Genomic DNA, 17,545 nt, shown 5'->3' on the forward strand with positions numbered 1-17,545 from the left:
GTTTTTTGAATGCTCACAAATGACGTGCTGCTCCAATAGACGCTACACATAAGATGTGTTGTGTGTTTTATTGCTCGGAGCGTTTAAACAACACGTTAATATCTGCTTCTGAGGTTTTACGACTCAAGGTGTTAATGTAAATACAGGTAGTGTAAATAAATATGAAGTGTAATAAACAACCGTAGAAACAGTAGCCCCTGAGGAATTTTATGGAGATAGACAGAAAACTCCAGATAAATGTTTCATGTCATTAGAAAGCAGAAGCTTGACACATGTATGTGTGTGTTTGTTCAGGTACAGTCTATAGAGAACAAGCTGGACCTCCTGCTCAACTTCTACACCCAGCGCCTAAAGAAAGGCTCTTCTCACTTCACCCTGTCCTCCCTCCTGGATCCCGACCTGACATCTGACTACCACAGCCCCACGGACCAAAGAGACCTCTTCCCCTCCGCTAACACGCTCAACATCTCTGAGAGCGGCAACTTGGAATGACAGTGAGCTGAGCAAGTTCCACCACATGACACGAAACCCTTTACAGTACGTCTTCCTGCGGCTGAGTCCTCACTTCGAGCAGGCCGACCTTAATGTCATCAATCATTTCATACATGTCCAGGATGTTTTTATTTATTTTCTTCTTATTTTTTTTACCTTCCATCTCAAATCTGCGCCCTCTCCTCTTTTTCCTGAAGTGAATGTGTTTCCAGAGCGGTATACACACGGAGGCCACCAGGTGGCTCCACCTGACAAGGAGCCTCAGCCAAAGCTGCTCACCGCACCCACTAGATGAGGATGGAGATGAAGAGAAAGCACATGAACAACTATGACTTGAATACTGAACCACTTTCACCCTCTCACCTCATACTATATATCAATGCCTCCTTTAAAGCTTTTAACTGTAGATAATCAGACTTTGAATCTTTTGTAAATCTTTGGAGAAATATTGTCTTTCCTTCCCCCTCCTCATCATCATTTCTTTTTTTCTTGGCTGCTTGAATTAACTGACTGAGAGTTTGCTGACTCAGTTGACACAAACAGTGCTGCAAGTGCCATGCCAGTCATGTGTTCAGTACCATAAAAGGAGGGCTGTGATGAATGTAATGGGTCGCGTCTACACATTTCACCAGGCAAACGATTAAGCACTGAAGAAGCCGTCGAAAACAAAAATGATCTACTCCTTTGGACCTGAACGGGCTGACGGCCACCTCGCCAAAGCACCAAACCCTCCGCGGTACATGTTCCAAACGTTTCACGTGGAAACAGAGCTGGAAGAATGCGTTGGAGCGACTGATGTGTATTGTACATTGAACATTGTTTTCATCTCCATTCCCTCTCTCGGACGTTATGTCCCCAACGAGCCCACTTGCAAAAAAACAAAAAAGAACAAGTCATTATTCTCCGTTTGGCTTCCTTTCAAGTGAGGAATGTCTCTAGTAATTTAGGATTTAATAGAGCCAAAATGTCCTTTTACAGGTCTAATATCCCCTCTGTAATGTTTCAAAGGGGACTGTACCTAGTTAAGTATTTCAGTAACCTAACTTTGTGTTTTTAACGTTCCCTTTAAACGTCTCTGTCTTGCAGCCCCCCCCCCCCCCTCACCTGCATGTTACTGTAGATAAAACCGTCACTGACCCTCAGTCAGAATTTAGACATTTATGTCACATTTTTCTGCACTGCTCCTCATCACTCACATCTAGCCTCAGGTCAGGTTTACCATTTCAACTGATCCACCTTTATTACAGGGGGACGATTCTCAATCAGTCATCAGATGGCATGTGGTCTTTGCAGTCAGCAGCTGCGGAGATGATACTTTTTCGGCCAGTTTTTCAAACCCTCTAAGGCGTCCGGGTCTAACGCATGAATTCCAGGCCATTATCCTCATGAATGCACGTGTCTTAGGAAATGGTTCCAGCCTTACAGCATCACTTCAAACAGACAGGGAGCAGCTTTGGCACCAATAGGTGTCACTGACTGTCGCTGCCTGTCCACTTTACTCTTCTGTCTTTTCTGGTTCTTTCTTGGAGATGTTTGATGCACAGTTAACGCTCTGTGCTTGTGGACAAAACTGGAGAGTGCACAAATGCACACACATACAAACACACACACACACACACACACACACACACACACACACACGCAAACACACACATACAATGAAAGCAATTCCTTTACTTAAATACTTTGGCACTTGATAAATATAACACCTTTTTGTCTTTTTATCTTTGTGTTTTGATTTCTCGACTGTAATTATGTTCATGAACTTGATTTTGTGCAACCCATAATGGCAGAATTTTAAGTAAAAAAAAGAAAAAGAAATGTTGGTTGTTAAAGTGAATGTAGGATTTAAGTTAATATATTTAATTCAGTTAGATATGATCTTTAAATAAATTTTGTTTGTCAAGTTGAATCATGGATGACACAACTGTAGCTATACACAGCTGATCAGGTTCACGCTCACCAATCGCAGAGCTCATAATGTATATATTTTTAAACGTCATCAGATAATTGCTGCCAGCTTCAACTAAGAAAACATTCACCAGACTGTATTTGGCCAGTGGACACAGTTCTTCTGTCCCTCCTTTTATTTGTTCCAGACAAACCAGTTGACTCAGGTGCTCCACTTTTCCTTTCAAGCCAGGCCTGTTCTTCGTTGCTCGGTGTGTTTATAATCTGATGCCATGAGGAATAAAATGGCACTTTGACATAATACAATTTTTGCATTGCTTTCATAGAGAAATACCATGTCGCTTTATTCTTTGGCCTAAACTATAGCAAAGACTTATTAGAGGCATTGAAAGCGCTGTTACTTCATTGTCACCTGGAATTTTAAGCTTTATGAAAATTGTGAGATCACTGTATTGCATGTTGTTGTTCGTAGTGGACCCAATATTAGAAAAAAAAACTTAATAAGGATGTCTCCTGTAAAGTCTTGAGTTAAGACATACAAGGAAATGACCTGTGCCTTCTATGTCCTCGTTCTGTAACTGATATGATCAAACTTAGATATTAATGCTGCATTGAAGTGTTTCCCACGAGGATAGCCATGTTCTTTTTTTGCAAAACCTTGACCTATTTAAAGAAACACCATCAAAATTGTTCTGAATATGTACTTTTTAGGGTATTAGTCTTTTATGACTGCTGCAACCTTTGATATTTTCTAGATAATATTACTGTACGTTTAGCATATCAATCGTAACTCCAGCAGGACCTCCTCGCATCGACACCCTTACACTATTTTAACACCAGTCAGATCTGGAGGCATGGACATTCTTATCGTCACAGGAAACTCTGCAGACATGCGTCCTTTCAAAAGCATGTCACATAGAGAAGTATGGCTTCCACACAACTACCTCTGAGGCCACTAGGGGGCGCTAGTCTAGGAAACCAAGTACGGGAAACAGTAACTGATGTCTAACTGACTGAATGCTATGCATGACTTAATCTGCACGTTCTCTTCTTCATGACGCCCGACCATCCATCATTCACTGACTTGCTGCCATTTGACATTCCAGCTCGCTGCCCTTTAACTGCTCTCTTAGGTGTTGGAACTGTTGTTCAAACTAAACTGATCAAAGCAATAAGCAAAATGCTAAAGCCAACAAAGTCTTCTAATTCCAATTGATGTCGCTACTGGTTGATGAAATATGGCGCTTTTCTTATTCTCTAATCTAGTGCACACCTCTATTTGATCTTTTAATAGAGATACAACAATGTTTATCTACTGAGGCAAAGATTTGGTCACTTGACTAACTTATTAATTTATTTGTTTCAATAAAGCTCTTTCGACTGTATGTTGGCTGTTGTGTTTTTTTGCCCAAACTATTGCAATTAGTCAATACTGTGTAATGTTTGATATTTACGGAGTGAATATTGTTCAAATCTAGTAGCAACATTTGAAATATTTGGATGTAGAGAAGAAATTAATGTACGTAAAACAATGTTATAAAATGTTAATATGCAAAAGAATAATGTAGTAGAATTAAAAACTCTTAGTCATTATTATTATTATTATTATTATTATTATTATTATTATTATTATGAGAACACAAAGGGAGAACCAACAAAAGACAGAAAACATTTTATTTACAAACTTTAATAGAACAGAATAATGAATCCTTCTCCTTTGTAACTCAAACTGGGAATGCATTGTGTACAACTGATTTCTGGGTACGGCTCCCAGTCTGAGCTCACATGTTTCTACATACACACGTCCAACAGGAGTCTGTAAAGCTCTACGGGACATCTTCAAGTTCTTCGCTGTCACAATGTGAAGGTTCCTACACCGTAGCTGTGGTAGAACAAAGTCACGTGTCGTTTGAAGGGGTCGACGATCAAATAGGCAAACGTCTGCTCCTCCTCTCCTCTTCCGGGGTAACATCGCCCAGACTCATCCTGCAGAGGAATAATAATACAAAAGTCGTGTGTAAATAATGAGGACAATTCAAGTAAGCCTCTCGTATATGTGAAGGACAGATGTGATGTGCAGTTTGAGTAAGAACTGCAACCGTGCCCTCTTAATAATGTCATTTTGTAAAGTGTAATGGTTGCAGTCATGATGATTTGGTGGTGCCATACTATTAAAAACATGCTGAAAAGTGTTAAATAAAGTAATCGGCTACTACATGGTATCTTACAATGGCTTTGAATCATCAGCCAATTAGAAGTCCAATTTAATCAAATGATATTTTTGCACTAGTATTCATGCAAGCCAGTCACTTACATAGGCGCAGACTTTAAGGACTGTGGAGACAACACTGATCTTCTTAGTCTCTGGATCCTTCTGAACACTACATAGATAAGGATATAATTACAATGTTATTATTAGATCAGGACGTATCTAATAAGTGTTTATATTGTTGATGACTGTATGGATTCAAGCAAAAGATGTTCAGATCCTGCCCACCTGACCAGGTCTTTGTAGAGTTGCTTCGTGGTGCTGATGTAAGGATCGATGGTTTCTTCGTACTGACAGAGCTCTCCTCCGACACAAAGGTGCTTGAAGAGGCGAAACAGAAGCTCTCCTCGCTCCTCTCTCCCAAACACACAGTAGTGCTCGGAGTCCTCCTCCTGCAACATCTAGAGGAACAGAGGAAGAATTGGACTCCATGCCAACGAAAGATAGATAGATATAGAGACAGACAGCCAGGATGATGAGAAAAGAGAGCAACCTGTCTGAGTTCATCATAGTCGGGGTAGACATCATGAAGGCATTTAACTACATGTCCAGAGGGCCTCAGGATCCCACAAGAGTAGATTGGATCAAACAGCTCCATGGAGACCTTAGTGCACGGCACTGGCTCCACATCAACAGACACCACTGGCTTGTCTACAACAAACACACACAAAAACACACAGAAGTAAAAAAAAAACATTCCACCAGGATTTGACTGCAAATTATTGTCCAGCAGCAGATGGTATCAGTTTCCTATTGTCAGCGATGAAAGGCTTTCTTTCTGGGGGACATGACATACCAAGATGCAACCAGGCTCCGGCCTCCATCTTTCTCAGACTGGATACCACATGGGGATCTCTGAAGAAACTCTGCATAATACAGAGTGACATCAAGAGCAATCAGATGTGATTAAACATATGAAGACACTTTATCAGAACAGACAACCAGTGATTGTAAAACACAAGGTTAAACACATCAATAACACTTTGATTGAGAACGATTAAGCATCACTTTCAGTTTTCCATGTAAATCAGTGGCAGTGATGGAAAGCAACTGAGCATACTCACTGTACTTAAGTACACTTTTAAGCCTACTTCTACAATTCAGATATACTGTATATGTGGTACTTATTACTCCACTAGTTACTTGATAAATGTAGTTACTTTGCAGATTCTGATTATTAATACAAACTATAATCAACACATAAATTATGGATGTAACATTAAAACAATATATATTAATGCCTCATTAATACTTTTTGTACTTTAATTTAATATATTTTGATGCTAGTTCACTTAAGGAACATTTTGACTGCAGGACTTTTACATATAAAAGGTATGAGAAGCCTACTTCTTCCACCACTGGTCAGGTTACTGTTGCCTTATTTCAGAGTAGTAACCTAACTTATCATGGTGGCTCTTACCTGTGCAAACTTCTCACTGTTGTAAGGGTGAAAGCTCTGGTCAAAGCTGTAAGACTGAGCTGAAATCCTTCCCAGCATGGACCTGAAACCACCACACACATCCATTAGAAGACCAGCAAACTGAACTGACAGAGGACAGAGAACACCTGTAAAGCTTTCAGGCTAGCAAAATGTCATATTTCACCATTTCATCAACAATTGTAAAGTATATCGGTCCTGTAGGAAGGAGAGCTTAATGGAGGGAAGTGGACTAAAATAAAAAGTTTGCTCAAAGTCGCATTTATCTCCTGCCATGTTTTTACTTTCTTTAGTTGTTGTTGTTAGCTGAACTTACAAAGAAATAGTGAAGACTCACTCGCTTGTTCACAAACAAGTGGCAGACTTGTAGGCGTTTACAGACCAATCAGCAGCAGGAGTGCTCACTAACAACCAATCAGCGCCTAGTATGGAAGGTTGTTGGCGGTTGTGCGGAATCATAACGGAGTGGTTCGTCGAGCTTTTTAACCCCATCTCAGAAGATTCGTGTACTTGTTGCCTAGAGACCGAACGCTCGTGACGTTCTTTTCCCAAAAGCTAAGGTAGCGTTAACATCGTCGTTTGATTTGACTGCCATTTTAATTTTGCTTAGTTAGTGTCGTCTTTTTTTTGTCCTCATACGTTTTTTTTAAACTCACTATCAAGAAATGTATGGATTTATCTCCATTTACCAGGTGAATAAATGTATACATGCAGGGGGACAGACGACATGTCCTTACAGCCACCAGAGAGCATCCTTGTCCTGCTTTAGAAACACACTGCTTTGGCTAGAGGCACTGTTGTATGTCTCATTTCTATTTTCTCTCTCTCTTCTTCTTCTTATTCTTCTTCTTCTTATGCTTCTTCTTCCTTCTTCTTCTTCTTAGCTTCTTCTTCTGCTTCTTCTTCTTCTTCTTCTTCTTCTTCTAGTCTGCTTCTCCTTCTCCTTCTTCTTCTTCTTCTTCTTCTTCTTCTTCTCCTTCTCCTTCTTCTCCTTCTCCTTCTTCTTCTTCTTCTCCTTCTTCTTCTTCTTCTTCTTCTTCTTCTTCTTCTTCTTCTTCTTCTTCTTCTTCTTCACACAGCAGGATTTGTGTCATGATGTGAGTGACCTCGGGTAATAATCCTGTCAAGTTGTTTATGAGGACAAAAAAAAGCTGCTCTGCCATCACATTTTCAAAGACATTTCATTCTTGACACTGGAAACAGCTGTTGACAAAATAATCTCAACTCAAGGTCAACATACAGCCTTGTTCTGGATGATAAAGACCATGTGACACAATCAAAAGCACCAACATTGGTGAGAAATCCGACTGTAGATGTGCTGAGATTATTTTTGTCAAAAGACAATGTCTAGGCTTTAAATGCTTATTTATTAATGTGGTAATTCCTCTTATTATTAAGCTTTTGTCTTTATCCACTGTGTCAGCATTGCCTTCTCACATCCGTCTTTTTCTTTTCTTACAACATCACCTCATTTTGTAGACTCCTTACATTAAAAATGTTCACATTACTGTAAACCTCTTAACTAGGCGCCCTGAAGTGAAGCACAGATGTCTCTCCACTTGTTTTGACCAACACCCTGCTCTACATTTGCCTCTGATCACCAAATGTTCTCTTGTAATATTGTTCTGGCAGAAACACCTGAGCTTCAGGAACAAAAAGGGCAAGGTCTCTTAAACCACCAATCTTACTTTTATAGATATGTTATTTTATTGCTTTTTGCTTTTTTACATGACATCAAAAGGGCACTGCGTTCTCTGCAGCTTTTCACCGGATGATAGGCTGCAAAATGTTTTGGTGCTTGTACATGTGTTTACTCTCGTCTTCCTACATAGGAATTCCCTCCCTTACCAACTAGTCCTTGTAAGTCCCTCCAGGTCCCAGCGCAAATACTCATTTCATTCCCAACATTCCTGGTTGGTGGCGGATGTGGGATCCTTTTGATCCACATTCCTGTATGGGACGCCCAGACCCTGAAATTCCCCTTGAGGAGAGCCAAATATGTCCTGCGCGGTCACTCTGAAGTCGTGATAATGTAATGTTGTGCTGTCTCTTTAATTCTTGTGATTTATATTGTTGCAGGTGTTTAAATGTCCATCTTCTGCCTGAGTGGACTGTATGAAATGTATTATGATGTAAGACTAATAACCATTGTGTAAACCCATCAGCCATTTATTATCAGACCGATGATACTGATGATGATTGGAGTAAAACACTGAACTGTTTTTATATTTTCATAAAGAAAACAGACAGCCTGGGATAATTGTGTGTGTCTAGACTGTGACAAGCCTAATGCAGAGAATGTATGATGGACCAAAGATGGGGGCCAAATCCAGCAGTAGGATTGAAGGAGAGAGAAAATTGTGCCAAATTGATGTTTTGATACCGTTCAAGCCAGGCTATATAACCTGACATAATTGAGTCCAGTCATTAAAGCAAAAGTGTTATTCTTTATTGTCTGCTGATTACTATGTGGTAATTACATTTGATTCATGCTCATTAGATCAAAACGTGGCATGCAGGAAGGCGAGGCAGGTGAGAAGATGTAACAGCTGAGGAATGTTTGCTGTCTGTGATCATATGTTTCCATGACATACAGTATATGACATTGATTATGATTTCTTTCTCCAAATGCTACATATATGTACGCACCAAAATTGTATACCTCGTTCAAAACAAATTACACCTTGAATTAAATGTTTTATTTGCAATTAATTGTCATTAAAACTCACAATTGCCAAGCTCCTGTTCGCGTAATAAAACTGTCTGGTCATAATATAGGCTAATAAAGATATAACAAAAAACTGGGCAATTGTTTCACACATGGAGTGAATAATAAAGTAAGAAACATGCAGAAAGATAAAGGACATTAACACTTGAGCAAAGCTGCTGACACTGTTAAAGGCTCACTCCAAATTCCTTTCCAAGAGTTGTTATCGTCAGCAAAATCGCTCACGTAAGTGACTGAAACCTCTTCTCCTATCTCTGCATCGCTCCACCCAGACCCACACAAGAGATTATGGCCACAGATGTCAATATACTAAAGCCTCCACACTGTAGAGTCTACAGGATGAACGTGTTGTGAGGTTTGTATTAACACTGAGATATTGGAAAAAGACATATTAAAGGCCAGGTGCTCTGATAACAATATTTAGGTAAAACTCTCAGGTTGTGAAGGCCTGTGGCCGCAGAGCACTCGCTCTCAGCGCTGAGGTGCGGTTGGTAAGTGCTGCTGAATTGATAGCGTCTCCAGGCCCAATGACATTATCTGACCTGGACTGTGTCGGTGCTTCCGACATTTTACTTCATTTATTTCATATAGTCGTGTTTGTTAAATTATCTGAGGTTTGTTCTCGTTTCTGGTCAATTCTACTAGGGCTATACAGGGAAGTCAGTTGTATTTGATATTTAGCAATCAGATTTATGCGCAGGCTGCAAAGTGCTGATTTATTGTTGGTTTTGACATTATGGTTCATGTTGTTGTTCCACTAGACATATACGTTGACATTTAGTGCAATTTATTCTGTAGGCTAAAGGTGCTCTTACCTTTTAACTAAATAGTGTTTATTTAGAATACTTTTTAACTGACCTACTTTTAACTTTTTTCTCAGTATATTTTGTACTTTTTATAAGTAAAATGTATTTAAAGTAACAGTACTTTTACTCGAGTGGGCTGCATTATTCCAGTACTCTTTCCACCTCTGCCTGAAAGTAGACTGTACACACATACGATATGCCGCTCTTAATGAGAGATGAACCAAGGGAAAGTGTTGTGCTCAGACTCGTAGAACAATGGAAAATCCTGCTGGAGTATTTTGATAATGAATCAGTATCTGAAACTTTTCCTAATGAAGTCATGGTGAGAGTGAACTTTGCTCGGAGCTCTTTTTATTGTGTCCAGGGTCAGGCAGTTCGTGCTGGGAGTCCCAAAGGCAGCTTGGTTATTCTGTCATTCTCCGTCACTCTGCACTCTGCCCTTGTGTTTGTATGGCATATTGTGATGCTTTAGAGTTGATAATGTCAAAATTAAACACAGTGACCAAACCCAGCCACATTTAACTTCTGGTTAATCTCTGTTCATTCAACAGGCAGGTGTATTTGTATTTGTGGTTCAGTGATGACAATCCTTACAATCTAAATATATGGGAAACCTTTTTAAACAATGTTTCTAACCTTTTTTTGTACGTCCTTCATTGTTTTTACTGTTTTATTTGGCGCTGATGTTTACAGCATATTTTGTTTGCAATCTATGTTTTACAATTGTTTTTATCTTTATTGTTGATTTTAGTGGGGACAATGTGTGCAATACGTATATATTGCAGCACATATAGGTTGCCAGTGATGCGCAGGTGGATGTGCTTAAGCACTTTGTTACTCTTAAGAAAAGTTCTATATAATAAAGTTATTATTATTATTTAGGTATTAGTAATAATTGAATAACCTTTATTGAGAATGGCTGTTCACGACCTCCGTTGGCTTGTGACCCTTTAAAATATAGCAATGTCCATGTCTCATCACAGTTAAAGAAAAGTGATTTTCTTTCCCCTTCTCACATTGTTTAATTTTAATGATATTTCGTGGGATGTATTATTTATGATTTCAATGAAGAAATAAACTGAATTTTGTGTGACAGAGGTTTATTTTTTCTGTCTTAACCCTGTAATCAGATTCATGTTAGGACCTCGTGGATAGTTCTAAACCACCACTATAGTGTGTGCATGTCTACAGGAAGCAGAACACAAGTGATGGGAACATCAGAAATCAGAGCTACCTTGTTATGTCTTCCTCCGAGCGCACTCTTTTTTTAAATTTAAATCTTTTTTGCATTGTGATAATGTGTCCAAGTTATTGTGGGAATCCTAGAGGAGTCGTGCAGGGACACGCCGAGGAGGAGGAATATGAAGGAAGGGGCCACAGGTAGAAAAATAAAGATAAGACCCTCACTGATGTGTCTGTGTTTGATAATATCTGTGAGACTGTCTGCTCAGCGTCTCCTCGCCAAACAGTGTCTCCTTAACCTAATGCTGCCAGCAACTTAACGTAAAATGTATTGATGGATAACAGGTGCTGTCGTCGAGAGTGATGGTCTCAGGGGATCAGTGTTGATGGTGTTACAGGATTAGTGTTGTGGTTTTACAGACAAAGAGGTTTCAGCTCTACAAGGGTCAGAGGTCAGGACCTTTTACGTGTAGTGACTGATGCACGGGTTTGGACTAATAGCTGTTTGACTGTCTTATACATGGTTCTCTAAAGGGCCTGTTCCTCCCACAAATACACACAAAGAGAAAATATATAGTTTTCTCTCACCAGTGCTATCTTTGGAACAGTATAAATGCTGTGCCCTCAATATCACATAGATGAACACCATTCGGTTTTTGTTTTGTTTAGAGGCCCAACAATCACATTCAACAACGACAGCTTCTCTTTATGATAGAATTTATTTTGCTGTGTTACTCATATCAGGCTTACAAAAGTTTACATTTTGTGTTCATGAGCACCATGGCTTCGGCTCTTGTGAGATTTACAATTGAGGGTTGTTCTTCAGTAAAAAAAAACCCGATATAAAAATATGTGTGGATGATAGTGAGTAGCTGTCTGTAAAGAAAGCAGTATACATGAAAACATCTGTAAATCTCCTAAACTATGGATACAGTTGGTAAGAAAATTATTTTAAATGGGACTTACCTTTATTTACATATACTAGATTGCACTCAAATATTAAAATGCTTTTTATTGGTCTTTATGTACCTTTTGCTATATATTATTTCATATAAAAAAAACTGAAATACCAAATTACTGAGGGGACTGCTATGTTTTATTTAGCACTACGTTTTAACTATTGTCTTGAAAAAGACACCCACTGCACATGAGGAAAGTGAAGTTGTTGTGTTTGGCGGCCAATGAGGGGACGTATACAGTCAAATATTTAATTAATTTTGGAAAATGTGAATTGATATGACTCTGCCGTGATGAAGAGAGAAGCAGGAATAGATGATAAAGTCTTTGTTAACATGAGACTGTTAATCGTTTCCATTTAAAAACTTGTGACGCAACTCCATTTTACATTAAGTGCGTTTCATATTAACAACACTTTCCACTTGATCTCCCAGTCGATGACTCTCTCACCCTCTTGACATTTGTGAGACAACCCAAACACTCTCCTCGTCCCACTTCTCGAATCTTCTGTTCAGCCCATTTCTGCCCTGATCTCCGTGGTAACGGTCAGTGTACGGCTGCCTGATATGGAAAATGATGCTGGATTTTCCGCAGGCGTCCAGGAATGTCATCTCAAGTCTTTGCCAGGCTGTTGTCGCCTCTGAGGGAGACAATCTTGCTCCAGTGACACTGACTGGTAAACAACAAGGGGCCTGCACATGCACACTATAGACTGTATATTAGAAGTGGACGTAGTCACTGTGACTTTGGCGAGTTTGACGTTTTGGCCGTCGCCATCTTGTTTCTTTGTAACCAGAAGTGACACGAGAGGATGAAGCAAAGCACAACCGAACGGTGAACAACAGATTGTTGCCTTTAACTGTTTCACTTTAACCGTGAAAGAGTTAAAGTTGTAGGGGAAAACAACGACAACACCCGACCCGGTCAATGATGAGGTAGCCACGCCCCAAATCATATGCTGCTTTATCGTTTACTGAAGTAATAAATCAAGTGACAAGTAGGATAATTTCCTCATAGACCTCTATACAATCTGACTTCTTTTTGCAACAGGTAGAGTCGCCCCCTGCTGTTCATTAAACAGAATGCAGGTTTAAGGCACTAACGCATTGGCTTCATTTTTCACACCCGGGTGTTGCTGCTTGATACACACACATGCACGTGTTTGTACGCTTGTTTAATGCACCCACACACCCTTCCTGTCGCCAGTGAGACCCTCAATTGTGCCATTGTGTCTGAAACCACTGAAGCCAGAGAGTGAATTTCAAACAACTTGCAATTTAATTTATTGACCTAAAATAACCCTCAGCAAGCCCTTTTTAAATCATATAGTAAATCTAGCAGCATCAACATACCAAATTGTTTCAAACCATAAAATGTTCATTCAGTTTTAAATCCTTGCAGAGATCAGGGAATCGCTTGTGTAACAGTTGTGCAAGTTAAATTGAATAAACAGCTGATAAACACAGGAGAGGTGAGGAGCCAGGCTGATGTTGCCTGAGCCTCACCGCTGGCCTCTGATCTCCATTCTGCTACAAATAAAACAATGGGGCCGAGTCTACCTCCGCTCCATTTGTGTAGAAGACACTTTCGAAGAAATCAAGCATAGGAGTCACGCTGCAATGAGTCATACTGTTTAACACTTGATGTGCCAGTACTTCTAAAATAAAAAGTATATTTAATAAGGGACTCAGCATTTTCAGACACTAGCTCTTCTGCTGTCTTTAAATTACTTTTAAATGACGCAAAGCTATTCAGTTTAATATGATATAAAACAGAGAAAAGCAGGAAATCTCCATATTTGAGAAGCTTCTAACATTTAAGCAACTTTAGCGATTAATCAATGATCAAAATAAGGATTTATTTTTCTTTCGGTCAACTAATCGTTGCAGTTTTAATTACTAGTGTGACTTTTCAAGTGGTCGGTAGAACAGGCCTGGTGGATGTATTATGCTGCATTAGGAGACATGAGTACCTTCAGTGAATGGATGGATGCATGGATGTGACGGGTATTAAGTAATGGTGTTAAGACCTCCACAGCTGGGTCAGTTCCTGTGGGGATGGATGGAGAGGCTGGGGAGTGGGGGGGGGGGGGGGGGGGGGGGGGGGCACCACCTGATGCCTTTCCGTCTTTTGGTTTAAAGCAAACAGATGACATCATAGGCAAGGGAGAGGGTGTGTATTGGAGGGAGAGAGTATGAGGTGTTTTTTCTCTTTTCTCCCAGCGGGTACACATATCTCAAACCTGGCCAGATGTGTTTCCTTCACATTTCCTCGTTTGGAAGTCAAAGAATCTTTTTCCACCAAATGAGTCTTTCAATTGATTGTTGTTGTTTATACACAAAGCGTCATCATTTCAACAAATGGAAACCCGTCTCACACAGCAGAGATGTGTATCTGCAGCTGAAAAATACAAAAGAATCAAATCAACAAGCCATTTGCAAGACACATAAAGTCACTTCTACATGTAGCAACACAATGTTGGAGGTCTTCACTTAATTAAAACGAAAAGACACCTCAAGGCACAGACTTTGTATCATCGTTTGCAATCTTTGGCACCGACAATATCGTGCAGTTTAATCTCAAATAATGTGTGAGTGCTTTCCTGTATGTGGTTTTAGTATTTTCAGGGATGCTATGCATGATGTTGGGAGTAATCCCCAATTAACTTTATAACAAAGTATTAACATGACTATTAATAACAATGGAATTGTTAATCCTCATCAGTAAATGATAAAAACATCGTCTTGTAACGATACTTAAACGGGGACGCTAGAGCCTTAATGCTAAACATTGGTATAACTAGTGATGTATTTTTAAATCTCATGACTCTGACTTGCACATACTGTATATTCACTTCATTCCTTTCATTTTGCCGACTCTAATGAAGTTCAAACATTTTTAGCAATTCAGTTTTTCCTATGACTGAATGATTCAGAAGCCGTCACTTCTCAGTCAGCAGTAATCAATCTGCAAGTCAGTGGTTTCACAATCAATATGAATCTGACGTGAGGGTGACAGACAGACTGACCTTCACGTTCACATCCTGCATTACATGCTGAGCAATCCATTTCTTCATCACATGATGGTGAATATGTTTGACATTGATGGAAACTGTAGAAAATGGCTTTGTCTGAGTGTATATGCACAACACAGACTGGAAATCGCCTTTATATATTATTAATTTGCAACAGGGGATCTCTTTTTGAAGGAAAAAGTTCTGTGACGACATACATGCTTTCTGGATTATCTACAATATCCGCTCACAGCAACTGGTTGACATTTGTTATGCACTCACTTGGTGAACTTTAGGGAAAGATCATGGTCTTGGTTGAATATTGAAAAAGCTGAAAAATGACCAAAAACCACAATCTTCCCCCAACCTTAACCAAAGTGCGTTTGTTGACCACATGACCACACACAGCACTCAGGATGCTGCTGCGTCCTGTGCTTCATACACTCCTTATCCACCAAGTCCTTCAATTCCTCAAAACATATTAGGAAACACACATATGTAGTATGTAAATACAATTTCCTTCCTTCCTTCATTATTCCTTTTGGGTATAGCAAAAAAACAGAAACAGGAGAAAGTTTACGGTTTCATGTTTGATTATATACGGATACATACTGTATGTGTGCGCACAGCGCTAGTATCTCTAGTGTTTGTACTTAGTTGTTACCATCATCTCTTTTCTTCACCCATGAAATGACCATTTGTTTATCGATGACTTACCCTGTGTCATCTTGAATTCTTGAAGAAAACTTAGTTTTTCTCACGAGCGAAGAATCGAAAATGGAGAAACGTCTTGATGAATTGAAGTAAATGGGGAACTATATCAAAACATCCGTTAACAAACTCTCACATAACTTGTGCAGAATAATTGTATGCTCATGTCCATGCCCATATCTTCGCTGCACTGTCTGTGGGACAGGTGTTTTGTCTTTGAGATATGCAGAACAAAGCAACTGCAGATCCCTTCACAGGATTGAGACTTGTTTTACTTAACATGAGAAGTCATTTGAGCCTGAAACAGACCTGAACAAGAGACAAAAAGGAACTATTAATAATTTATCTCATATCCAACCCCATAAAGTTGTTTATGTAAGGGTTATTTTGTTGAGGCTTGTAGCTTCCAAACAAAAAGTACATCGACTGCTCTCAAAAAAAACCTGTGCCATAACTCCAGCTGCAAGAGAGTACAAACAGTACAAAGGAAACACTGATAGTCTCCCAAATGTCTGTGCTTCTCATCAACACTCACATGTGGGTGTGTTTCCATACACCTGTTGCTAACTTCGTCAGAAACATCTAGAAAGATTGTGTGATGCACTCTGTCCACACGTATGCCGCCAGCATGCCTTGTTTACTATCAGTGTCATGTTCCTGGAACAGGAAATACACCAGAGGGCTGGAGATGGACATGTGTCCACTCCTCCACGGGGTCAGGAGAGGAGACCTCCACCCTGAGAGGGTGCAGCTGGGATTCCTGGCCACGCTGTAGCATTATGGGAGGATTGTGATGCAATGTTTGGGAGAAAGAGAGGGATTGTTCCTCAGGATGACTGTGTGTGTGTGTGTGTGTGTGTGTGTGTGTGTGTGTGTGTGTGTGTGTGTGTGTGTGTGTGTGTGTGTGTGTGTGTGTGTGTGTCTGGCCCACGCTATGTGTCTGTCAGGTCCAATCTAAATGCTAGATTATCTTTCGGGAAGTTTCCTTATTAACCACATTTAAAATACATTGATACAAATGGCTCTGCAAGTGCACAACTGTCATTTTGTGTGCATGTGTTGCTTCTCCCTAGAGTGTGTGTGTGTGTGTGTGTGTGTGTGTATAGGCTCTATTGTTACCATGCATGTCCTCCTCAGCCTCCACAGTTCAGTCTATTTTCGGGGAAATGACCTCACAAACAGAAGCACTGCTGGTCGGATATCTTTTTTCTGCATCTGCCCTGAAGAATTAAGGGTCACATTTAAACATCTGGAGGCCTTGTTAAGGCCTGAGTCACCACTGGGTGGGTCGAGCCTACGTCTGTGTACATATCGAATGTACAACCCTGTGAATGAGTCTTACAACACAACGCCTACAGATCTTGTGAAACATATTTCGAACAGCCATCCGAGGTGATTCAGTCTCCCTGTCTTCGCTGATGAATTGGAAATGAATCACACACACTCCCTTGTCTGGTGACTTCCTCTTCTGATTCAGGGGTCTTATCTGAGGGTCCTCACACACACACACACACACCTCCTACAGATGGCTAGAATCAACCTGTTGTGCATTTACCGTCAATGAAGCATCACGGCCACACTTCTATACATGACTCATGCAAAATGGCATTCTTTACATGTTAGTACAACTGAATCAATCTTTACTGAACGGTACACAACATATGGAGAAGGTGGTGACAGTAAAACACAGTAAGCATAGTTTACAGCACCTTTTCTTCACGAGGTATGAGGTTGAGTAAGAGGTGTTAAAGCCATAATTATAGTGCTGTATGAAAAGTTACCCAGAACTGTCTCATCTTTGTGCACATTGCAGTCTGGGAGCTTTTCATTTCTCTCATGTAAGTAAGAGACGCTGTTTTCAATCTTGCATCATTAACTCAGGGTGCACAAAAGACTAAAGACTTTTGGGGAAGATACCAAGCATCTTGCCAACAACCTCACAATGAGTTTTGTTTTTTAGAGATGCACCGATACATATACTGATATTGGATTTGGGTCTGCTACTGACTCATAGTTAGATCACATTGTGTTTCAGAAT

General features: G+C 40.0%; 2 protein-coding genes across 3 annotated transcripts in view; one reads left to right on the forward strand and one right to left on the reverse strand.

The window, feature by feature from the left end:
- Nucleotides 1–3,788, forward strand: part of kcnq4 (potassium voltage-gated channel subfamily Q member 4) — a 45,159-nt gene extending 41,371 nt beyond the window's left edge. Inside the window, exons 14-15 of one of the 2 annotated variants that reach the window (XM_029443417.1) lie at nucleotides 295–537; nucleotides 690–3,788. In XM_029443417.1, coding sequence (XP_029299277.1) covers nucleotides 295–492 — 198 coding nt within the window. In that variant the 3' untranslated portion in view covers nucleotides 493–537; nucleotides 690–3,788. Of the gene's footprint in view, nucleotides 1–294 lie in introns of both variants that reach the window. The other variant, XM_029443416.1, reaches the window with a different exon arrangement.
- A 294-nt stretch (nucleotides 3,789–4,082) lies between these two features.
- cfap300 (cilia and flagella associated protein 300) lies at nucleotides 4,083–6,403 on the reverse strand. The gene is made up of 7 exons (XM_029443419.1): nucleotides 6,277–6,403; nucleotides 6,093–6,174; nucleotides 5,469–5,538; nucleotides 5,166–5,323; nucleotides 4,901–5,073; nucleotides 4,718–4,784; nucleotides 4,083–4,389 (listed from the first exon to the last, which is right to left on the reverse strand). Exons 1-7 carry the CDS (start codon nucleotides 6,384–6,386, stop codon nucleotides 4,258–4,260), a joined length of 792 nt encoding a protein of 263 aa, XP_029299279.1. The 5' UTR covers nucleotides 6,387–6,403; the 3' UTR covers nucleotides 4,083–4,257.
- Nucleotides 6,404–17,545: the final 11,142 nt, after the last annotated feature.

This window comes from Cottoperca gobio, chromosome 11 (genome assembly GCF_900634415.1).
Source record: "Cottoperca gobio chromosome 11, fCotGob3.1, whole genome shotgun sequence".
NCBI classification, from domain to species: Eukaryota; Metazoa; Chordata; class Actinopteri; order Perciformes; family Bovichtidae; genus Cottoperca; species Cottoperca gobio.